At 38.3% G+C, this 25,706-nt stretch overlaps 1 protein-coding gene across 1 annotated transcript in view; it reads left to right on the forward strand.

The window, feature by feature from the left end:
* Positions 1-25,706, forward strand: part of SIK2 (salt inducible kinase 2) — a 60,319-nt gene that overhangs the window by 4,651 nt on the left and 29,962 nt on the right. The window contains exons 2-4 of the mRNA XM_009287973.1: positions 9,712-9,828; positions 12,974-13,037; positions 23,667-23,828. Coding sequence (XP_009286248.1) covers positions 9,712-9,828; positions 12,974-13,037; positions 23,667-23,828 — 343 coding nt within the window. The remainder of the gene's footprint in view (positions 1-9,711; positions 9,829-12,973; positions 13,038-23,666; positions 23,829-25,706) is intronic.

Here is a 25,706-nt window from a genome sequence, read left to right on the forward strand (position 1 = left end):
GTGCAGCAGCGCCCTTGCAGGCTGCTTACTGCTTTTGTCCCTTCCAGTACCGGAGCCTCCTCCGGGGGGGGGAGGGGGGGGCGATATTTTATTTACTCGAGGTGTTCGGCAGCGGGCACGCTTTGGAGCAGGAGCCCTGGCCGCCGTTCTTGTTTGTTTTCTTGCTTTCATCTCCCTGGCAAGGGCAGTGGTAATGCCTCCTAGTCTGGCCGTAGCGGGGTGCCCCGGTGGCTCAGGCCACGGACGGTGTATTGCTGTCAGAGTGAGGATGCTCAGGTTGGGAGGGTGCAGGGGGCGGGCAGCTGTTGGCTTAATTCGTGAGCGTAGCCATCAGATAGTGATAACTTTCTGTGTTGTGCCTGCTTTCATGTCCTGAATATTTTACGGTTTCCTGACCTGGCCAATACTTGCAGATGATCAGTCTTTCTACCTCGGTAATCTGCTTTAGCAAAGGAACTTTTGTGTGTCTGTGTCTCCTGAATTCTTCAATACATCATCCTGCCAGTTAACCGGATTCAACCATTTTTAGTCTCTTTGTTTAACCGCCCCCCCATGTATGTTCCCCGGTGATTACTAGCCTGTAGATTGTTAATATCTTACACTTTACCTAAAACAAAAATGATTGTAAGTCTGCGTGGATAAAATGTAGTCATGTTCACTTTTTAAAAACAGGTATCTGATGAGAGTAATGGCTTTGAAAGATCAGTTTCCTCTTATATTTTTTTCTTAGGTTGTTTTAGTCGCTACACCTAGAGGTAAGCTTTTTGTAAGGCTCTCTTACGGTTGCTTTCATTGTTTACTGAAGAAGAGCTTACTGTGCTGCTCTGTACCAGACAAAAGTTACTAAAATATTGTCTGAAGTACAAGGTAAAAAACTGAAAAGACCTGCAATTACTCAGTTACTGTGGTCTTGTGTGATAAAATCATTCCTTACAGGAATGAAAAATGCCTTTAGTTTGGACTTCAGTTAAGGAAAACAAACCTGCAATGCTAACATTGTTCTGGCCATGCAGTGATAGATGAGCTTTGCATCCCAAGTATTAAAAGAATTTTCTCTTGTTGTCTTATTTCTCAAGTTTCATAATAAACTGTTAATTATTTTTAAATCCTTCCTTGCTATTACTGAAGAACCAAGCGAAGACCTTGCAGCATTAGTGTTCTGTTCCCAAGTTTGATGCCACATGCCAAACTTCTAAACGCTTCACTTGAAGATAGTAATTTGTCATTTACTTTTTAGGTCTCACTTCTTTGGCAGACTTTGTGATGGGGATAAAAGCTTTAATCTTTATTTTTATTTGTCATTTTAGAAAGTATATTTGTTTAGTATTGTTCAAAATAACAAAGGTTATAGAAAACTTAGAGCTTAACAGCTCCCCAACTCTGGTATGATTTTTTTCCATGTGTCCTAAGAAATTGCTGCATTCCAGTGCATTCTAATACAGTCTTGAATTTTTTTAACCAGCTTTCCTTTTCTGAGGAGCCTTGTGTCCAGTCTGAAGCCTTTTTATCTTCTGCATGATTTTTACAGCAGACCTGCCTGTGTTGGAGATTTGTGTCAAGGTCTTTCATTTTTCAGTACAGCTACATTGACATTCTGCAGTAAGAGATGCAAGAATGTTTATCTGGAACTTAATTGCTGAGCTAGTTGTTGGAAGTATTTATGTGGTCTTTGAGGAAGGGGAACCCTATTAAGATCACTTCTAGTCATGTCAGGGGAAATTAATTCTAGCCAAATGCTACTTTGAATAAGCACTTCAAGTTTGGACTACCTCAGTCGATTTAGTGTTAGTTCACTATGCACGTAAAGTGGAAGTCCTGCTTATTAATGTTTCTAGACGGAAGGCTGTTCATATTTCAAGCTTGTTCTAAACTGTGGCTTAAATTTCTTGAGTTGCTAGTTTCTCACATTCATCTGTGCCTTTATTAAACTTCCAGTGGAAGAATATTCAGCTTATTGGGTTCTGGAAAGGCTGTACCTGTGTACCATCAGGTCTGTACTGCGGGAAGATCTGTGCTGTGTTGCTGTTGAGACTTGCTCAGAAAGCCCTTTTAAAAAGGACTATTTCCTTGTCTGAGTTTTTTCTGAATCTCCCTATTTGAACCCTTTAAGTTCGGAACCTGTTTGTTGTTGGGCTTTTTTAGCATTGGTACTTTGAAATTGTATTTTATATGGCTTTGACCTATTAAAATATTTGCCTGTTTTTTTACATAACTCTGACTAGCCAGTAACTGTCAAATTAAAAAAAGATGGGATCTTATTACCTTGAAAGGTCAGCACTTATGGATTATGTACAGAATCCATGCTTTTTATGGAAAACCTACATATCAGAATATAAAACTGCAACTTGAACTGAAAATAGTGAATATAGTTGCCATAAATTGTTAGCAAAGTATAGGTGAAAATAAAATGAAACCAGGCACGAAGCAGAAGATACACATAAGACAGGGTAGTAGATGGTGTATGCAAACAAACTCAGAAATCATAACTTGAGTCCTGTATTAATGCAACACTACAATTTCCATGACTAAATAGTCAAACAGAAAGAAGTGTGAAAGTTAAGAAAAATGGGGGATTGATATGCATTTGTAGTAACAGAGGTAGTGCATGACCCTCTTTAATGACAGTCCATACAGGGTGCCCCAGAGGGGGCTACATGGTTGAAAGTGACCTTTGCTTTGCTGCTTGTTTGTGTGTTTGTTGCCATTTAGGTTAATGACACGTGCTTTCCTGCCATGCTAATTTATCCTGTTGCTGAGAAATCCTGTGATCTTAGGGTAACTTTTCTTAATGAGGCATACACAAATAAGCAAAATTTTTCCTCAGAAGGAGGAGACTAAGAAAAGAGAACAAAAGTAATTGGAAGTGTAAAGTTCAAGAAGATGGATATTTGCTTCTAGTGAAATATGATGACGTGTGAAATAATGAACAGTAGTGAAAAGCTCTCTGAACAGATGAAGGTACTACTTGGAAAAAAAGCAATGCACTTTAAGGATGAAGGAAAGTCTTTGTGAATAGGCTATGTGTGAAAGAGTCATGTTCCCCACCCACCCCCAAAACTCTGTAACTAATACCCCCTAAGGATTAGTCATCTACAGAAGAATAGTAGCCATTGCTCCTCAGATGAAAATGAAACCCTTCCGACTATATGTCCTTACGGTTCACAGTTATGCTTTTAGCTGTCTGGTATGTTACAGGTGGTTTGCACTTTTCTCTGAAAATTACCAGCTCCCGATACAAGATGTGATACTAGTTTAGATGTGAGTGCCCCACTGAATGTGCTTAGGTACGTGTAAAAGTGAAGGATACAAGTGGACACAGCAGCTCCCTGTGCTATAAAGCATGCAGTTTGGGTTAGTGGAGTAAATCAGTGGGAAAATGATGCTATTGCAAAAAAAAAAGTCTCGGGGTGCTGATTTAACTGTTTGCAGCTGTGGGCTCTCTAGATCTGTTGCAAGGGGGAGAGGAGGAGGAACACACATATCTGGATGCAGAGAATGGGAGCTCACAGGTAGATCAGGTTGAGCATAATGTGCTGCACCCTAAGGGAGGTTAATGCTTTTCTAAATCTGTGATATCCAAACTGGAGTTGCTCCAGACTGCAGGAAGTTGTGTTTGTTAATTTTAATGTAGTTTATCTACTTTTAGGATGTATTGGGTTAACAACTCAAATTTGAATTTCTGTAACCTGCATGAAACCTTAAAGCTTGCACTGATGTGGGCAAACCTTTTTGTATGTTAATTTGTTAGGCCATATTGGAGGGGGGTGTGTGTTATGGTTTTTTGTTTGTTTGTGTTTAAAAACTAGTTGGAGAATTAAATGAATAATATAAAAACAATGAAAACTGAAAGCTGGAGTAGCTGAAGGATAGAAGACCTCTCATCTTTTTTGACAAGCATTTCACCTGCACTGCTTGACAGTTTCAATTCCCGGATGTCAGATGAGGATTGAGCGAAGTCCAGTTCTCTAGGCCTTTAGTAAAAGTGTTAAGGAAATGTGTGCTATTCCTAATATTTTTAAATTAAATCATTAAAGTTGCAAAGATATTTTGGAATTTAAGTCTTTAAGCAGCAAAAATTAGAGTCAGTTTGCTTGTGCTGTGGCAATGATTGGTCATAAGAGAAACGAGAGTTCATTTCTGTGTGCAGTCAGTCTCTTTGCACTGTCTTCAAAAGGTTAAAGTGATGTTCCAACATCTCTGCAAGATGCTAGTAGTTGTTAGCAAGCTGTATGTTCAGGAACAAAACACACTTTTCAGATAGGAAACTCTTCCCCATCTTGAAGCAGCTTCCCCACCTCTAAGAATTACTTCCCTTTTTCCTGTCATCATGACACAGCTGAGGTTATGGACAAAAGTGAGCTGTTGCTGTTGAATGCGCTGTTCCTTCTCACATCGTTATGAAGTTGCTGGATTTTAAGTATTTCCAAGTGGTTTTTCTCTACATCTTCTATGGCCCTGGCAAGATGCATGAAAACTGAAGATTCAGAATAGACTGAGATATCTAATCTGCATTTGACTGTAGAAGCAGTGGTGCCAGCTGCTACTATGCTGCTTCTCCTATAGAAGCCTGCCACTGTGTGCGTATATATAATATACACATTGAGAGTTGTACAAGCATTGCAAATAGCAAAATTTTTTCCTTCAAGTAGGCACACGCTTTTACTCTGTGTTCAAAAACAACCAATTAATAGTACCGAGTAACTCCACATTGTAAGACAAAATATGGTTTGATGTGGTTGGTTTTTTAAACTAAAACCCTATTTAAACTGGAAATATAGCTTGTTCTTCATTAGTTTGCGTCTCTTCCTCTTGCATCTCAAATAAGATATTCCTAATTAGTGGAGAGCTGTGCTTAGAATTATTTCGGATATCTGAGAGATTGAACTAATGTGGTTACACAACACACACTTTTATGAATATATTAGTGATAGCTGTCAACTGAATGATCTAGCTAAAGAAGTCTTGTTTGTCTTTTTTTGAACAGATTACAGATGTAGCAGCACAAAATGCATCTCTTAATGTGATGACAGAGGTAGCAACCTGCTGAGACAGTGGCTCATTCTGTAGTGCTCCAAACCAATTTGTTTTTCAACATTTGCAAAGTCACATATAACAATTTTTCTAGCTCCATAGTTGCCTGCAGAAGTTCAGTATTAACTGACTTAATAATGAGCATTTTATTAATACTGTCATTATTATCTGGAGGTATCTTCATAAATTTTTTGTGGAAGTGTTCATCCATGTCCTTGATGCATTGTTGTACCTGAATGCCCAGTGTGTAAACAAAACAGATCTTTTCAGACTCAAAAGCTATAAATGCAGAATACTTTCATCAGTGATACGTTAGTGTTATAATCACCCACCTACTCCCAAAATTGTATAGACAATACAGAATGTTACTGTGTGCTTCTGTGGAGCGTTTACCTTCTGACTTGTTCTAAATCTACAATCACTTTTTACTTGTGGTATAGGGAGGTAAGGAAATGTTTCAAAACTATTGAAAGAGGATTTTTCTGGAGCCGTTCTGCTCCAAGAAATGTGTGACCTTCTTGCTCCCACACTTTCAGAAGAAGGATTTGGTTTCAGTCTTTCAACAGTCTTTGGGAATTGTTGTATTTCTAAATGTATGCAGCAAGGTGATAGGATAGGAAACTTCTGGAAAAGGAAGAAAGTAGGAAACATCGGAACATGAAGCACTGTTCTTGGCCAGAAAGTGTAGTGAAGGTTATAGCAGGATTTGTAGCCATGCTTCCCAAATTTATATGACCCGTTCTTTTTTTATTTTTTTAAATGCTTCTTTCCTCTAATGAAATTTTACTGGTTATTGCTCAGAAGTAAGATCTGTTCAAGGATTTTAACCAAGGAAAGATGAAAAATGTCTTCTGCACATTTTTATTTTATATAACATTGCTTACTTTTTAGTAACTGAAGTGATTATATAGTTGCATAGTCTTATTAACCTTGGCAAACATGAAACTGCAGTAGGCACTGATTATTAAGAAACTGAAGTGGAAATGTAAGTATTTAATCTTTAAAACTGAAGAAGGACAAATCTAGGTTTTTCTAGGGAAATGGACACTTTTGTTATCTGGGAAAACAAAGTTTAAGAACTGATTTTTTTTTTTGGTGGAACTCTGCGGGTGTTACAAGCTAGGAACTGCAATGTTCAGAATAATGCCTGATATCTCTGGAGAAAGTTGGCAACATAGACACTTGTAGATAGGAAGTGGTAACAGGCTGTATTTGAAATATTTGTACTTTCAGTAAAAGGAATACTCAAAATTTAAGAGCAAACTGTGGAAGTGCCAAACTATACTGGAAAAAACGCCAAGAGTCTGTGTACTTGTAAAGCTAGATTTTTCACTAGGGTAAGGTGATGGGAGTCAAGCTTCACTGGAAAAAGTAGCACTCGCAAGCTATACAGTTGCAGAATTCTCCCCCTCCCCACTAGGAGGGGGTGAGAAGTATAGAAGAAGGAAGTATAAATATTTGTGCTAATCAAACTGATGATAGTGTGATGGATAGAGGTTCAGCATGAGGCCCAGAGAGCAGGCTGCTGTTGGGTTTTTTGGTTGGGGTTTTTTTTTTTCAGATTGTCCAAATCCCCCTTATTTATTGCTCTGCAGTTTCACTTTTTTTTCCTCTTCTATGCAAGACCTAACCTCTTTTCTTTGAAGCCCTGTATAGCTTTGCTTTTATTAGCTTTTCTGTACTGCATACATTTCCTATGTGCAAGTAGAGTAAATGGGAGAAAGTTACTGTATTTTTTTGCTTGCATTTGAAGAGAGCTTCGTAAAACGCATAACTATAGGGAGAAAAAGCACAGTGACTGTAAGGTGAAATTAAATGAACTGGAGCCAGGGAAGGAGGGATGCTGACTGTGTAAATCGCTATTCTAATTAGATTGCCATTAAACTTTAAATACCAAAAAAATGCAGCAGGATTTTTTTGCATTATTCTAGATCAATGAAGGAGGCATTTAGACTTTCCTGAACACCTGACCTATCCAAGACTGGAGATACCTTGTTGCTTGACTGAAAGATGTATTACTGCTTTGTGATAGGAATGCAAGATTGCTACAGATTAATCTTTTCATTGGTTTGTAAATAAAAAATAGTGGGCTCCATTCCTCCTAAATCTGGAGGTCACCCAAATAAAGGGTATAAACTGGGATAGATGTGGAGAATGAAGGAGAAACCACCTTGTGTCTCTGGTTGATTCCAGAGAGATGGTATAAAATAAACTAGAAGGAGAGAAATGTGACACATGGGCTGTTTTTAATAGATATTTCCTGATGTTTAAGAATTTGGCCTGGCTTTAGTGGTTTGGTTTGATTGCTTTGACAGTTTGTAACTTTCTAGTGAAGTGATTTCTTCCTAGGCTAATAAATTGTGCCTGCAAAAAAATAAAAAATAACCAGAAGTCATTTTATTAGGTGTGATCTTAAATTAGGCCAGGGAGAGGTATGGTTTTTGTGTGGTGTTTTTTCTTAAGCTGCATGAGTGATTGTTTGCATCCTCTGCTGCCACATGGCATATAATCGGACCAAATAAGGAAGCAGCTTGCTGTTCTGCCTTTATGAGTGAGTGAAAGGGGACCTGCTGAGAGAATGAGCAATTGCTGTAGGGAGTAGTCAAAGGGAGTGTAAGTCTGGCAAGACCAAGTGGGAAGTATGCATTTGGATAGTCCAGTCCCATGCATGTTACTGTTCTTCTTTTGCCTGTCCCTTATTCCTTGCACGTGTGAAGCCAGGCCTTTATTTATCAAGTTTTCTACGTTTACCAAGTGTAAGACAGCAAATTAATGTTGTAATTGGAAGGAATGGGAATAGGATGAGGGGGTAACAAATAGGAGCAGAAGCAGGTGATCCACATGTTTTATTTGCATGGTTTAGAGATAGTGTCTTCATAGTCAAAAGACAGAAGTTTTCAAAGGGAGATTTGTTATCTTTCAGGATCTGCCTCCTGAGCATCACTGTTCCTGTATGCTTCTCAGTGTGCAATATAGTGTAATGTGAAAGAGGGCAGAGTAGATGCATTCTGGAGAGTGCTGTAAATACAAATAGCAGAAGACAACAGGGGAAGCATGTTTTGAAAAGATCAGGCATCCGGATCACCTAAATTGCTGTATGTTATAATAGGATAGAAGAAAATTGCAGAGAGCTGGGGAGGAGGAGGGCAGTGTGGAGTGGTTGAATACCATTTTGGGTACCGCTTCTTCCAACGTGTCCACTGTTATGTTTTGAATAATAAAGGCTATGGAGTAATGTGTGATTAATGGTGAAAATGTTGTGGGATGTGAACCTTTTATCTTGTTTTCTGTCTAATGGCTGTATATATTGTTATTCTTATAAATGTGTATTAGTTTTTGATAAATCTAGTTTCAGTGAGTTCTACATTAATTGGGCGTTTTTAAAAAAAAAAACACACCTATCTTTTGGAAAAAAAAAAGTTTTTAAAAGTTGTTTGTTTGCTTTGGAAAATAGTCTTTTTCTGCTTCAGCTGTGTAAGAGTGCATCCTGCATCTTAAAAACAAAAACAACTTTTCACTGATTACAAGGCTAGATCAGTTTATTCACTCATAGCAGAATCTTATTTTTCTGGTGGTTGGGGAAGACAAGTGACTTTTGAAGAGGTTATCAAGCAAAAGCATACTGAAATGAAGTCAATAAATAGTTAATTCTGAATTCAGGTGGGTCCATAATCAGCCTTACTGGAGATAATGAGGTTCACCTCCTGTGGATTTTTGTCTCCTGCATAGCAGCTGTCTTCTATAGTTCAATAGTTTGTGAAATGCAGTTATAATTGGAAGCATTTGTGTGACTTATATTGTTTTGCTCCGGCTTCAGCATTAATAATGTGATATTCAGGGTGAATAAACACCATTTAGATATTCAAAACTCTTTAGTATTGTTATCCTTTGCATGGTTTTTATAGCAGCTATATTTTTCTTTCTTCTTGGTTTAAATTTTTTTAATGTCTTCTGTTTGAAATTTTTAGTCTCCTAAGCATCTGTAGTTATCTGTCATTGCAGTATTGGCTAAAAACAAGGTCAATAGGACCAGGATCTGTTTTCTAAACTAATTGAGATCAGTTTGCAAGGTTTGACTGACAAATATATCTGTACAGTTTTTTCCCTGAACGGATGAGCTGCAGATGTCCTTATGTAGTAGCATATTAATTACAGTTAAAATAAGCATGTAACAGTTGAAACTACATGGATCCACCATGTTTTGATTATTTGTCTTGAGCCAACCGTTTTTCTTTTAAAATATCATTTTGCATTTGTGGGATTCAAATTTGCTACCTTGACTCCAGAAATGGACGCCATTAGGCTTTTTAAGCAGATTTTTGTCTTTACAACACTGCTTCATGAAGGGTCCTCAGTTGTTCCCACCTGCTACTGATATAAGAGCATTCTGTACCTGGGTTCCTTGGAGCACTGGCCTCCATCACCTGTTCTGTGTCTTCTGTTTCTTGTAAAACTTTATTTTTCTGACATGCTGGTGTAGGTGATAGTCCTGCAGCCACTTAGTGGGACTACTGATGTGTTTAATGTTGTGCTGCTGTACTTTTAAGTGTGGGATGTGTATTTCTGAGCTAGAAGAAAACCCCCAGTTATCTGGGGTTGCATTATTCCCTTTATAAGAAGGATAAACTAATGAGGAAAATGTTGGGGAGTTTTAATCTCACTTTCGCTATTTGTCTGCAGGTGGCAATAAAAATTATTGACAAATCTCAGCTGGATGCTGTGAATCTGGAGAAGATCTACCGAGAAGTGCAGATAATGAAAATGCTTGATCACCCACACATCATAAAGCTGTACCAGGTATGGTTAGCAGTGTCTTTTTTCCCTTCTCCCCCCTCTATCTTGCTCCCGTATGAAGAGTTCGCTCTACACCAGTGACTTCTGGCAGATCACCAGTCCGTGACAAACTCAGCTTTTCTGGACTTGATTTGCATTGGATAAGTGTTTTAACTTTTTTGCAAGTACATCAGTTGTGGTCTCTTTCATTCTATGGTACCAATTATGGCCGTGTTAGATACTCAAGTGTACCTGAAGTCTGCTTAAAACACACAGAAGGTTGTAAATTTTATGTTAGTGAAAGAGCCGAGTTGGAAATACCTGGTGATGAGACTTTGCTGTCTGTTAGTAGACAAGGTACTATGTAAGCTAGAGCAGGGTAGGAATATTCAGCATCGTGTGTCTACAGTGAGTACTAGCTGGGAGGATCTGCTAGTGGATATAGTGGTTTTCTTTAGTTGAGTCTTGGCTCAGAGTGCAGGTTGAGGAGCACTGCAGCCTTTTTTCTTATCTAAAGGTAAGACATGAGGATACATAAATCCAGATTCTGCAGATGTGCTTGTGATGTAAATGCATGCACCAAGCAAGAGGTTCCCAAACGCTTTATCTTGAAGTGCATTTACTAGGAGATGGATAACTGTTCTTTGGATTTATTTTTGTTGGCATCTTGCATTTCACTTCTGCTGTGGATATGGACAAATTGATATTTATCCTAAAGTGAATTATGTATGTTGTGGAATTGAATGCATCCTTTTATAATATAAAGGATGAATAAGTATGGTACAACAATGTGTGTTTACACAACAGATAAACCTACACTTGTGATAACGCATACAATTGCAGACAATGAAAGCTTTTGAAGGTTTTTACTTGTGACTTTTTTTAGTGTGCATAGTTTGTATAGGAAAATGTAGGCTTGTTTTACATTGTTTCTCTTCTGTTCCATTTTCTGTTCCTGCTAGCATATGGTAAAATGTTTGAAGCTGCTGGCATTTCTGCTTCAGTTAACTCTTGCTTTTAAGGCTTTCCTGAGAATATTCCCTTTGGGGTCTGTTTGTTAGTGTTCTGTTTAACAAATCACGTGGTGCTTCTGAGATACTCTCTTGCTTGTTTCAAATAAACCTAGCTCAACAAACAAATGAAGATTTGTGCATGCTAAAACCAAACTTTGAATTTAAGTTCATCTGACAACATCTATAAAGGCAATGTGAGAACAAGGACTTGGACCTATGGTGTTGGAGTTGTCCTAGTGAATAAAGATGAAGATCCTGGTTTTGACTACTTTAGCTTTAATTTTATCTTATGGGAAACAGACTGGCACTTCCTTTTTAGAATAGCGATTCACCAAGTAGAGGCAGACCTTAGGGAGTTAAATTTCTAATTAGTTTGAGTAATATCTACCACAATTCCTTCTGAATGAATGACAAAACACAAAAATGGTAGTCTCGAGTCTGAGAATAGTTAAATTAAGTCTGGAGATCAGCAAGATCACTTGATGAGGAGGGTAATTGTTATGTAGTGCTTACTCCTTTACTATTAAGGGATTGGCTTGTTATAAATGCATTTGGTAGATAGGTGAGTTTATTTTAAAAATAGCCTTTAATCAAATTGTCTCACTAGTTTGCTTGTATAATGTGCCCACACTACAAGGTTCTGAATTGTCTCATGTCAAGGAACTACTGAGGATTGTCGAAGTTAGGTAATGAAGGTAGCAATCTTGGCTTGATTAAGAATGGTTCCATATATATGTAATCCACAGGCTGTTGCAGCTTCCTGTCTCCAAATGTTGGTTTAAAACAGTCTTTCCAAACTGTTTTGCCTTCCAGATACAGACATTTCAGTCATAATATGCTCAGCTGTTGTAGTATTAAACAAGGGTGCAGGAGAGACTGAAGAACTGCCATCTTGTTCTGTCTGCTGGTTTGTCATTTTTTTGGTAATTCTGCTGTTTTTATAACTATGTCTTTCAGGATTTGCCTTTTTTTAAAAGTATTCCTCTAAAAAGAGTTTATTTGTGAGCATTCTTCTAGTACTTTCAAGCTTGTGCATAAATAAAATGCAAAAATCAAATTCAAGAGGGTCTTGTTCACAGACAGCTCAGGCTGAACTATTTTACTGTGGTTATGGAAATAGGCTCAAAATGTGTTGGGTGTTGAAATTGTTGTATTGTACTGAAGGGAAGTCCTAAATTACTTCTATTTTGAAGTAGAGGATTTTTCACTTTCAGTGTATCTTTTGATTATGCTATTTGTACAATGCATTCCTAAGGAGCTGTTTAAGCAATTGAGGAGTAGATCATTAGGAAGAAAGCTGCAAGATAACCGACTGGGCTGCCTTTTCCCAACTTACATCATGGAAGTATGGAATTTTGAATTGTTAGGTGAAATCCTTCTGTTCAAGGCCATGAACAACTGTTCGTGGAAAAGTTTGAAGTCTTCCCCTTACTCTCCTTTTTTCCTGTTTATCTACCTCTATTCCTTCCAGCCTCCCACATTTTTGAATTGTGAGTAGCCTGTTCTTGTAATAGGAAAGCTGGAACTTACCAGAAGTAGAAGATGCTTGGAGTTTGGGGGTGTTTTTCTCTCCCCTCCAGAGGATATATTGAGGATATGATAGTTCTGTAGCTGTACTGTCAGATTGTACAATGGGATCCTGTGATGTGGTGCTTTTACCTGAACTTTGCCAGGTTTTAAGACTGACGCTCATCTGTTTTTTCTTTTTTTCTTTCTATAACTAGAGAACTGTTGGTAACAGAAGTCAGTATTATTCCCAGTCTTTCCCAAGCATCAACCATCAGCATGTTAGAAAAGTTGAGCAAGGGAATTACTTTAGGCTGATTCCTTAAAGGAAAGTCTTTAAACTAGCTGCTGAGGATACTATCATTTTGTGTTAGTCACTTGTAGCTGAGAATCCTATCCACCACCTTCTCTGTACACTGGCTTTATGAAGTATTTAAAGCTTATCCTTGTGCTTAGCATGCAGATGCTCCCCTTGAAATTGTTGAGGTAACTTGAAAAAATGACGTGAAAGACTGTGATAACAATATGTGCAAGGCAAAGACTTTCACATCTTTAGCAGAAGAGAATGATGAAAATAATATCCATTTGGGTGTGTGTTTGCTTCTTGCTCTTCCCGCAAACAATCTCATGTGCAATTTCTCCATCAACAGGTGATGGAGACCAAAAGCATGTTGTACCTTGTGACAGAATTTGCCAAAAATGGAGAAATTTTCGGTAAGCAAGAGAATATTTTCATGTTCAACGTTTTAATGTTAACTTCTGAAGTTTGTCAATTGTATTTATTTTACCCAAGGATCCCTTTTACTGTAGGATATCACTTTCCCCTATTTGTCAAGAAATGTGTGATAACTGTCACTGTTTCTCATTTTTGAACTAAGAACGTTAGGGAAAACTGTTAAAGTGTACACTAGCATAAGAAAAAAAGTTAAAAGTTACTCACGTTCCTTTAGCAGAAGACATAGCTTGTTAAACAGAACAGTGCAGGATAAACTCTCATCTCAGTGGACAGAATTACCAGGTTTTCAGCATTGAGTTGTGATGAAAAACTATATTTAAATGTTCAGCCTGATAATGAACAGTGGCCCAAACAGTATTTCAGTTAAACTGAAGAATCTGTTTCTTGTGCAGTTATGTACTGATTTGTCAGACATGATTTTTTAATATGTTTTCAGGAAGAACATGGTGGGCAGGAGGGGGTGTCAGGGTGACTTGGAGTAACACTCATAACAAAAATTTTAGGTTGTCTGTGTTGACCTGCATGGTCAAATTCACATTACTACTTGTTCTTTGGTTCAATTTCATCACTCAAGCAGGACTGCAGTGTTAAATTTGTATGAAAGACAGTATTTTTTTTTAGTTGTAATACTTCACGATGCAACTTTTTTGTTTTGTAATGCTCAGCTTGGACTACAATAGACATCTCATTCTATTTCTTTGGAAAAAGTTGTTACTTAAATCAGTGCAGGACAATTGTAGTATATAAATACTCTGAGCAAATAACACTTCACACTTGCCCAGCCCTCTTTTATTGTACATGATCACTCAAAGTGCGGAACAGTAGAGAATCCTTCAGTATTTTGAAGGACCAGAAGAATTGAGGAAGCTTACTACATCTTAAAATCTGCTGCTAATGATTATGTGGAAGGGCATTTGTGAAGTGGCTGTGCGTCAGCCTTTACTCTTCCCAAGGGCAATGGAGTGAATACTAAAAGTCATTCCACACTCCTGAGACTTGCATTCTAGTATTGAAGGCGATTCCTGCACTCTCCCTTCTTGATTGCGGTAATGGCCACAGTAAAAAAAATCCTCTACATACATGCAACACAGACCTGGTTATGGCAGGCGGGTTGTAGCCTTTGAGCTCTCCTTCAGTGTAGTTTGAATAACTGTCATAACTAAAAAGTCAGGCTTATGGCGTCTGCTATGCCATTGTCTTATCTCTAGGGCATTTTGTCTTCTGTGATTGTACTGTGCATACATGTCCCAAGTTACTGTTTGAGGTTTTTCTAAGCTATTGAGGCTAGGGTAGCAGTGAAGTCCTCTCAGGGAGGGACAGGCTGAATTTTTTCCCAGAACTGGCTATATATAGCAGTACTCCTTTTTAGGTCACAAAGTGTCACATTTCATATGTTTCTTCTAAGTAGTTAAATGCATTTAATTTTGACCTGTGTTAGTGCCTTGATAACTTCAAAAAGTGCATTAGTGATCAAAGTAAAAATGCTTTTTTCAGCCCTTGCACATGCAACAAAACTTGGGTGAGCCTGTGTTCTGACCAAAGACGAGCTTGCTATTCATAAACTTGTTTGAAATGGTTGACAACCTGCAGAATAGCAAGACAATGTCCTAGTAAGGCTGGGATGATAAACTACCGAGAATGTTACTCCTGTTTCTGTATACAGCATATTAGCATAGGTCTGTTTTGGGGCCTGGTAACCTTTGAATATCTTGTGCATTTCTCAGGAATGTGGGTTTGGTTTGTTTTTTGTGTTGTGTTTTTTCTCTGAAGGAACAGCATGATTTGCTTTATGCTGATTACCATCTGGAAACATTGAATAAGAAGAAAGGGGATTCTGTTTTTTCTCACCTTCTAAGCTGCTGTTCTCAAACCAGTGCTAATCTTGAAGCCTAGCCATGAGTTGCAGGCTGGCCTACAACTTAATTTTTTTCCCTTCTGAAACCTTTCTATTCATCTTATTACTTGCCTTGGGAACTACAACATTGGAGGTTGTTTATCTTGCAAGATTTGTATCCAGACTTGCATAAGTGATTAGCATAAGCCAAAAATCTCTCTAAAAATTACCTTTGTACCTACATCAGGTTAAGTTTGTGTATTTTGTGTAGTTTTAAGGTTTCATATATGAAATGTTCCCCAGTACTCAGTCAAGATTCTATAGCTATTAAGTTGCATTTACGTTACCAGAAGGTTTTTTTGCTGCCGCTTTATGTGAGAAAGTGAGGTGGTCATAGGGCAAAACAAATTAACAAAAGGCAAAAGATAAAACTTTAATCAGCGTGGCTAAAGATTCTAGAAGTAACTTGGATGGTGACTCTTTTTGCCTTCTTATTTGTCTTGGCTTTAATGTGTCTCATTTCCTGTAAAACTTTCACTTAAACTCTTGGTTTATTCTGAAGAAGCAAAGCCTTTTGGGCTACGAGACTTTCCCTGTTTGCAGATCCTTTAATGTGTGTTTCATACGCAGTTTAGCTAATTCTCTGAGACCTTGTTTTCTCATTAAAATAATTAAGGAATCTTTCTGGGTCCATTATTAGAAACTTAATATATCTGTACAGGTTTTTACTAAATCATTTTTTTCTGATTTATTGGAATGATTTCTCAGAGTGGCTTTTGTAATTAAGGATGGGATATTCTGCTGTTGTATGTATTTGTCACTGTTACATGTTTTTGGAGGAGGAAGCAGAAATGAGGTAACAGAAACATGTTAGAATTTCAGAAGGGGAAAAAAGTCTCTTCTGGTTTTTCTGCAGGCTCTCAGACAGAAAGTGCACTACAACGGTAAGTGCTAGGTGAAGAGCAAACGGTCACCGTCTAGTAATACGTAATAACAATTTTGTTTTAAGTTTGAATGGTACCCAGGACAATGGGTTTATTTTCCATGAAAGAGTCTAGCATGTCCTAGTAGAGTAACAGAAGAAAGGAACAGAAAAATACAGAGGAGCAGAAATATTCTCAAAGGTAAAGAAAATCTTTCTAGCTGGAGTATTTCATACATAGCAGGTACTGTTGCTTTGTTTAGGAATCGGTTGTTAAAGTAACAACCTTTCTTGCTTAATAAAAGCTAGTTTCATGAGTTTTATGCTTGATACCCAGGCACTTAGAGTTTTTACATGCATTTTAATTGCAATAACAAAATCGGAGTTGCTGAGAAAGCTTCTCTGAAACTCAGTCATCACCACCAGGCAGAATGAACTCAGAGGGCAATGGAATAGAGTTCAGCATGTGGAGGGCCCTGGTGATTGGAGGGCTGAAGAGGTGGAGCCTGGCCGATCTTTATTTTTTACGCTGGGGGGTGGGGGGATGGATTTCATGGAAACAGAACTCAAATGTTCAAAGTCTCTTCTTGTTGCCTGGGTTATCTTCCCCCCCACCACCACCTTTTAAGTCCTTATCATTGGACTGCTTGTGTCATAAGCAGGATATCGTGTGCAGGGCAACTTTGATGTAACTGGAAAGTAGAGAAAAGCAGGGTAGTATTTAAAAAACTAAAGAAGTAGAAAGAAGACTCAAACTTTATGAGCTGTTCCTCCTTCCTGTCCTGATCCTTCTTTGGGTGTATTGAATTTGCCATGTCAAGTCTAACAATGTGTGAAATAAAGTCTCCCTTTTATAACATTAGTTTTCAAATAGCACAAGTAGTGGGATGCTCTTCCGGAGTCCTGTACCCAAGTGTCTTCAAAGTTTCTAATGCTTTGCCATGGGTGATCCTGCTTTTTGGGGGATTTTACTTTGTTTGTTTTCTCTTGTAAAGCAAGATGGTTAGAAACCTGTGGAACCTGCTGTTTCTTTAGTTAATCAGTCTCCTGACAGCATTTAAGTATTGTGCTCCGTTTTGTTCTTTGACTAACCTTTGATTGCACTTGAAGGGGGGCTTAAACAACAAAACAACCAAAACCCAAACTAACTTGCTCTAGGTTTGTGGCAAGAGCAGCTTATTTAAATTTTTACTCAAAAGCTACTGAGTTGGGAGAAGTATAATGAGAAAGACAAACTTCAGTCTATTGGGGCTGATCTTCCTGTGTGTTCCCTCTGTAATCAGTGAGGAATGAGAGGCCTCTCAGGGGGCTGGTTCAGAGCTTTGACTCACCCTCCAGAGGAGCCTCTTTCTTCTCTGAGTACGGGAGGAGCTGAGAGAGATTAGACTCCCTAGGTTGAAGGTAGCCTTTGTGATAGCTCTTCCGAGTAACTTTCCTACTCAGTGATGTACAAAATTTGTGAGAGTTTATAGAAGTCCCATTTTCTATCTTCCTCTTGAATAAGATACTTTAAAGAACATAGCATGCTCTTCAAGATGGTTGTCAGTAGTTGGTAACTGGTAAATGTTCTTTTAATGCCGTGTCAGGCTTTCGAGTTCACTGTGAGTAGCCTGGTATTAAACCTCATTGAGTCTTTTCAGCTCTGCTAAACCATCATTTCATAGTGCTGACTGGTAGTTCATGGACAGGATTATTTTTTAACCCCTGTATTAATGTTCTTCCCTGTCTTCATAGCTTCAGTGAAATTTTCTATACTCAACAGCGGTTTTGAATTTGCCTTTTGCCAGTTAATGTCACTGCAGTAAATAATGTGTTTAGTCTTGACACTTCAAATGCTGTTACATTTTAGATTTGTTTTTTAAAAAGGTCTTTAGGCTTAATAAAACATTTGAATTAAAAAGGTTTCAGTTGTGCTTAATACTTCACAGATCTACGAAGTTTTTAACTAGCTGCTTCCGCTGTGTTTTTAAAAGTATCTTTACAGCCACCATCTTGTAACCTTCTTCAGCATCCCTCACCTGAAGTCTCTAAACCAGCCGAGATCACAGAATCATAGAATCGATGCAAATTATCAGTTAGCCAAACTAACTACAGTGAACCTGTTCTGAAGGGCTAATTCTCTAGCTTCTCATCAGTGACTTTGTTTATATTACAAGAATTCAGACTGCGGAGGGGGAAGCTGACTATTAAGCCTAAAAATGATGTCATTGTTCAGCAAGGGGAAAGGGAATATCCAAGCTTTCAGTTATGGTTGTTTCTACCCCCTCTTGCTTGCGGTCTGACATACTACATGTGCATTTTAAAAGCAGTAAACATGACCAAACTACCAGCTTGTGTGATTTATGTCTAGCTTAACAATTGTAACTATTTAAAGAAATGTGCTGCTCTTGGCTGAAGTTTAGGAGTAATTATTTTGATCTTGTCCTTCAGTTTCCTCATGTGGCCTCCCGCTGGGTTTTAGCATGAAACTACCAAACAAGTGATAATAGCACAACTTCTTCATCTAGAGCTCCAGTATAGCATTTGACACATGACAGGGTGACTGTACCTATGTGTGTACTTTTCTGGTACTTCCTTTTTCTACTTCATGCAAGAAACATGAAGGAGAGAAAGACTAAGAAATAGTTAAGAGGCAAACATTTCAACTGCCAGACATGGTGCCTGGGAAGAACAGCTTAACTGCATTTGCATACTTACTCTGCTATCTTACATCTCATAGTTGACTTTCCTGATTGTTTAGGTGTTCCTTACAACCTTCAGTCTGTTTTGCAATTGGACAGTAGGTTGCAAGGACCTTGCTGCCTTTTAGAAGAACCTACAGGAATTAATGGGATACTGTCAGGCTATATTATTGTGCTAATACTCCTACTCTTACACGAGCATCTCTCTGCTTTACTGTGAAGAACCATAAGATTATTCTGAGATTTTTTCAAAAGGGTTCACAATGGGGAAAAAAAATGTTTATTTCTTATTCCTGCCAGATGCCAGCCAGGGCATCCACCACCCCATTTAAAAAAATTACTATTGTGGAACAATAGCAATGCACAGAAATGCAAAATAAGCTCCTTTAGTCAGTCCTGTTTATGCCCTGCCTCTCTTGTCCCAAAAGATACCTTGGGACTTAAGCCTGTTTTTGCAAGAGGCTCTTGTGCATTCACAGTGTGTGCCCAATGGTTGTATGGGAAAATAGATCAGCCCAGGCAGTCTGGTGGGTCTCATCTTCTACACATGCAAAATCAAACATCCCTGAGAAGTAGGTCTCAAAGTAAATCTGACTTTGGAATAGCAAAGCACTGAATTTGAAGAGAGGCTGGTAAATATTTGGAAAAACATTTCTTACGCAAAACAGCAGCTAGATGTGAAAACACTCCTACATTAAATATGTACAGTAACTACTCATGCCAAGTGTGCTATGGTTGTGCAAATGAAAAAGTAACAGTACTGTTACAGTTTTATTGACACTTTCCTGAGTGTTTCTCTTGCAAACATGCAGTAACTGATGCATAGTTTAAGCAAAGTGACCTAAATCCTTTTCTGGATTTTGTTCTACTGATTAGGTAAGCTGAAGGTAGTGTTCTTTTGTCCTCAAACCAAATTTTGCTGAGAACGAGATTCCCTTCATAACTAGTCCTTTGGGATTTTGCAGTATCATGGCTCAGTCGATATAGAAGACAGTCTTACAAGTTTTCTAGAGTATATCAGCATAAATGCTAAGCTTTAAGGAGACATGTTTCATAGTATAAACCTTTGTGCTTACAACATCAACTTCTCAGCATTTTATGCCGGTTTGTGAATAAACTTGAAGTGTCTTCAGAAATGCTTCCACATGAAGGAGACATTCAGATGTCTCTGATTTCTTAAGAGTATTAGCATTTAATTATGTCTGTACCTGTAAGAGCCTAGTTTTACCTAGCAGTTTGTCCTGGACAATTTCATACTTGTTTTGAGCAGAGATGCAGAAAGCTGGACTGGAATGGGCTTGAGCAGCTATCTGCTACCTTGGCACAGGATCAGCTGCACCATTCTTGGAAACGTCCCTAGAGAGATTCAGTAACCTTCCTAGACAAAGCTATTCAGGACCCAAGGTTTTTTTAATCATAAAGATTCTTTCGAATGTTTAATGGAGGTTTCCTTAGCTGAAATTCTAACTGATTATTACTGCTTCTGTTAATAGGCATTCATAAGACTAGAAATACAATGTGTCCCCTAATATGGGATAATTTGTTCCTTACTAAGCTTGAACCGGATGAGTGATGTCTTGACTGCCTTACACTGAACCCAGATCACAGAAGAGTTGAGGTTGGAAGGGATTTGTAGAGAATGTCTAGTCCAGCCCTGTGGCTCAGAGCAGGGTCAACCGGAGCAGGTTGCTCAGGACCATGGATGGAGACTACAATCTCTAGCCGACCTGTTCCAGCATTTGACCAGCTGCACAGGAAAAAAACCTTTTTCTTAGGTTTAAACTGAATTTCCTGTGTTTCAGTTGGTTCCCACTGCCTTTTGGCCTTTTGCTGATAACTTTTTGCTGGGAAGAGTCTGGCTTTCTCATCTTCCTCCTGTCAACTATTTACATACACGATAAGATTCCCCTCTGCACCTTGTCTTCCCCAGGCTGAACACCCACAGCTCTCTCAGCCTCCCCTTGTATGACAAGCGCTCCAGTCCCTTAATCATCTTCATTATCCTTCACTGTACTCACTTTGGTATGCATGTGCCTCTTTAACAGAGCCTTAACATACCAAATTTAAAATGTGTGCAATTGTCCACCTAAATGAAAGACCGTATTTTAAATGAAAAGCATTGACCACTGGTTTTGTCAGAAATGTCTCTGAGTCATATGTTTTGAAGTAAATACCATCTTAATCTTGCAATTATCCGGTAAACAAATGTACTTTGGACTACTGAAAAGGCTGGACAGGAAGCTGCCTTGTGACAGAAGTCCTGCTGCTTTCTGCTGTGGATCCAGATGAATCTAAGATAGGTTCTGGTTTCTATTTTATTATAGAAAAATGAAAAAAAATACCTACCATAGAAACACTTAGCCAGAGGGTATGACATGAGGGTAAGATTTGTCAAAGGACACATTTATGAAAGCATAGGTAGCTTTGCTATTTCAGTCTTTGCAAGATACAACAGGGTGCTTTGCTCTAGGTATCCACAGTAAAAACTAAAGAGTCACGGTTCTTAGCTCCAGAGGTATATATGTGCATATCCAAGCAGTGTCCAGATTCTAGCTATTGTGGCAGAATGTCTCTAGCAAGTTTCAGCTATCTTAAAGTGGTTTCTGTAACCCAGGGGCTGGCACACTGCCTGTATCCCAGCCTTTCCTATTTGCAAGCTAGTTAATGCACAAACAGTATCCTTGCACGTACCATCACCTATTTAGATAGGCTGTGGTATGTTCTGCCCCTCCAGGAGAGGAAGTGGTATATTTCAGAATAAATGACCTATTCTGTGCAGACTGCTAGACTTGGTGGAATACTTAAGGCCAAGGTGGTTTGGAATCTTTAAATAAGTCCTGACAGGCTAGAGCCATAAAAGCAAATGACAGCTTGGATTCATTAACTTGTTTGCTGCATTGCTAACAAATGATGGATTAACAGCTTAAAGGGCTGGCTTGCATTCAGGGTAATTTAGTTTGTGCCTTTGATATCTGACTTCACCTTGATATCATATGATTTGTCAGTCACTTTGTGACTGAATGATATTTAGCTTGCAAATATTATGATGTCCGCTTACTGCCAGGCTTTTGTTTGTTCTTGTGCTTTGCCAAGTTAAACCAGCTGAAAGCGTATTAAGACTTAGGTAGGTTAGAAGCTCTGAGGAGTTTTCAGATCTGCAGGTTCCAGAGATCAGATCTAATGTGCTTTGCTCAAAAATGTTTTTTGAGGGATGCTGAAATGAGTATACAGCAACTGAGGTCTCTAGTCTGCCGCTTCAGATGGTTCAGGAGCAGCCACCTCTGTGCTTGCAGAATGTGCTTGGGAGGTAGTAGCAGCAGTGCAGGAAATCCTTTCAATCCCACCACAAGTAAAACAAAGTTAAGTTACCTTGGTAATGGGGTATAGAACTTTTTCCTAAATGATACCCCTATAAGACATCTTTGAAATAAGCCTGTTTTACTGAGCATATTAAGAAAAGAGTGTATTAATGATTGCATTTGTTCATTTAAACCGTATGAGTGAAAATATAATTCAGAAGTCACTTTGATAATCGATATGGCACTGTCTGGAGCACTTAATGGCAGTGTAGACTAGTGACCCAAGTGGCAGCAGAGAACTAGTGATGTGTAAGAATGCAAGGTCAGTGAAGTGGTCAGTTTTATATGATCCAACAACAAATTTCTTTTTCATGTTTTTCTGAATGTTCGCAAAAATCCTCATGGTTTGTGGGTGGGTCTGTGCCCCCTCCTCCTGAACAACACATTTCTTTGTCCTTACCTGTAGTAACAATGAAGCAGAAGTGCACCATTGGTGGTTTTACTGGAAATATATTTTCAGGTTTTAGAACACGCTTAATGTGAACTGCTTAGGCCTTTTCTGCTTATCGTAAAGAAAGCAGAAAAGCTTAAATGAAAATGTTGCAGGCACCTATAAAGCCCGTAAACTATATTTTATTTAAAAAAAAAAAACAAAACAACCTAACAAAGCCAGGTATTCTGCTTTGGCATTGTGTTGGGCAAGATGATCTTTTTTGGATCACTGAGATTACATAAGTAGCTTAGAAGATACGATTAATCATTTTACTTGAGGATTTTGTCAGAGATTCTTATAAATAAACAGAACTAGGCTCAAAACCTCCATTACATCATGTTCACTTTTCAATTTGCAGAAGCAGCTGTTTTAACCTGTTAACTAAATTCAGACAGAAATGTTTGTGTCAGCTGGTCTGTAAATGATGATTCCTGTTCATGGGACTTTCTTTATAAATGATAATTAGGAGGGCCTGGCAGCAGCTCCAGCAGTTTAGTTCTTGTTCAGTGTTTTTTGTTTAATTTCAGTACTGGTTGTGATGCAGCAAGTGGTTGGGGATTGCTATGTGTGTGTATGCTCAGCCCTTGCCTGTGATCGCTGGGTACAATATCTGTATGTGTTTCCTGCACCTTGGCCATTAACTGCATTCTTTGTAGGATGTTGAAGGCAATTCTAAAACCATCCGAACAGTTGATTCTTTGATTTTATGCCTCGTAAGAGAAAGAATAGGATTGGCTATAGAAGCTGTTTCTGTCAAGACTCATACAGCTGCTGCTTCACTTTTTTTTGTTTCTGAGGATAAATGAAGTCTTCGGTTTCAGAGCTATCATTTCTTTCAGGGCTAATGTTAGTTTTTACAACATAATCAAATATGAAAACAAAATGTTCTTTCTGCTTGTGATGCAATGAAGACAAGAGAGAGGTCAGGATGGGTACCTTATGGGTACTTGTTTTATTTCCAGAGGAAAAATACTTTTAGCCACCACACAGCCTCTGTTGAGGCTTCAGAGGCAGAAGTGTAGCGTGAAGCTTGCATGAACTGGTAAGAGGCTAAAGCTTTAAGTACCTCATGATGGTGAAGCCAGTTATTCCAAGTATTCCCCGTTCTACGAGAGTTGTGTTATATGAAAATATTTATCAGAATAGTTAGGTAACTATAAAAGAAGGAACAGAGAGTAGAGTTTCATTATATGCAGCAGCTTTTTCTTAGTCTTTTTTCCATTCTTTTGGAGGGGAGGGTGTGAGAATAATGCGTTGCAAACTGGGATTGGCTGAAAGACTTTTTGAGTTTCCCAGTGCTAATTATTTAAGAGAAATCATTTCGTTTCAGGGTTGTTGCTTGCTGTCTAATCCATTTAAACATGCTTTATTTTAACAGATTACCTCGCCAGCCATGGCCGTCTTAGTGAGTCTGAGGCCAGGCGCAAATTCTGGCAGATCCTCTCAGCAGTGGAGTATTGCCACGGTCGAAAGATTGTTCACCGTGACCTGAAGGCTGAAAATCTTTTGCTTGACAACAACATGAACATCAAAATAGCAGGTACTCAGAATGTAGATGATATTCAGTAACACCTTATTTTTATGAAGGCCATTCCAGTAATTCAGTTGCTGCTGCCCAAGATATCCTGCTGTGCTTAAGGTACAGAAAATCAGAGTGGTAATACATGTAATATTTTTTGCATTATGGATATCACAGTACATGTAGCTAAAAATTCCTAGGTTAGCTCTATTATACTTTCAGGAAAAAGGAAATAGTTTTTAGAGTTATAGTCATTTTTTGTGGTTGTCACAACATGTCTATAATGCTGCCAGATGTTCAGGTTAAAACAGAGTTAATCAAATAACTTCTTTCAACATTAGAAAAACTCAGAATGGAAGCTTATTGATTTTTTTTCTTTTTTGCATGCGTGATTTCATTTTAATTATAAATTTAGACACAGCAGATGTTGTTAGCAATGGAAATCATTTTCTCGGTTGTCAACTCATTACAATTCCACGAATCCTTCCATACTGACTTTAGCCCAGCGACACTTGAAATGGGAAAGCTAGATAACATCTTGATTTGGAGGACTGTTGAACATCAGTAATACGGGAGCAGGAAAGGAAGGCTAACTGCTGTTAAGAAACTGATTTGTATAGGAGTAAGCTTGCTAGTTCTGAGAAGGAAGTGTGAACAGATAGCCAATCAGGCTGAGAAAGGTAAAGTGATAAAACATTTCTGAGTTGTAGATCACTGCTGGATTATTTTACACTTGAATTTCCTCTCTGGCATTTCTGAAATGGATGAACTGAAAACCTATCTTGATCTCTAATGCTTTCTGTAACGACAAAATCACAGAAGTGTGTTAAATGTGCCAGCAGCTCTCTAAAAGATGCTCTCCTTTTTGTCTATGGAGTACGAAGACAGTGTCCTTAAGATTTTAAAGGAAAAGTTAACACCTGTTTAACTGGTTAGCATCTGTGTCATGAAGACTCACCCCTTTCTCTGCAATACTACAGCAAACATTAGGAATACTAGGCAATTAATTCTGGGGATTAACTTCACCCTCAGGAAAAATCTTTTAAATCCTTTCAGGTCATCTTTATCGGAATGGGAAATCTACACAGTCTTTTAAAATGAGCACTCACCTTTGAGATGAAAACTATTTCTTGAGCAAGAATTTTATCCTCTTTAAACTTGGAGAAAAGGAACCCATAGTCATTGCTATCAAAAAAACCCCAAAAACCCAACACAGGTTATCTTTGCCTATTGAATGGGATTTTACTGATGGACTAAGAAGGATTTCTTATCAATGTATGTATTAATGGAGTAGCTTTCCCAGCTCCTGGATATGTTTGTTGCTTTTGTATTGAGCTTTGGTTTTGTCTGTATGTTTAAAACATTCATTTCTTCATTCCTTTACCACCACCTTTCCACCTCTAGCCTCTTTTTCACGTGGTTTACAAGTTTACAGAAAGGTTAAATAATGGATAAATTATAATTGAGGAAAAGGAAAATACAGCTACCTGAGTTCCAGAACCATGATTTTCATAGAATATTAGGCCACTGTTTCTTATCAAATCTGAATGTAAGGTGGGTTTTTTGGCAGAAGGAACAGTGTGGAAAACAGATTCTCTGAAGCTAGAGAGGGAAGCCTATTAATCTGCTCTTTGGCATGTTCTCTGTATTTCATGGCTCTTTAGCATCTCAGAGTGGGAATTCTACAGCAGGTTCATAAAAACTCTAAAAATTGTTATTTAACACTTTATATAAATTAATAGCACAGTCTCGACAGTAGCCTCTTTCATTTCATTTGATATTAAACTGTTTATGGTTATCTTTTAATTTTCTCTATACTTTATTGTGGGCTTTCGTATTAATGTTAAACTAAAAATATTAAAAGCTACCATCAGCTGAAGTAAAAGGGGTTTGCAGCTG

Source organism: Aptenodytes forsteri, unplaced genomic scaffold, assembly GCF_000699145.1.
Source record: "Aptenodytes forsteri isolate BGI_AS27 unplaced genomic scaffold, ASM69914v1 Scaffold841, whole genome shotgun sequence".
Lineage (NCBI taxonomy): Eukaryota > Metazoa > Chordata > Aves > Sphenisciformes > Spheniscidae > Aptenodytes > Aptenodytes forsteri.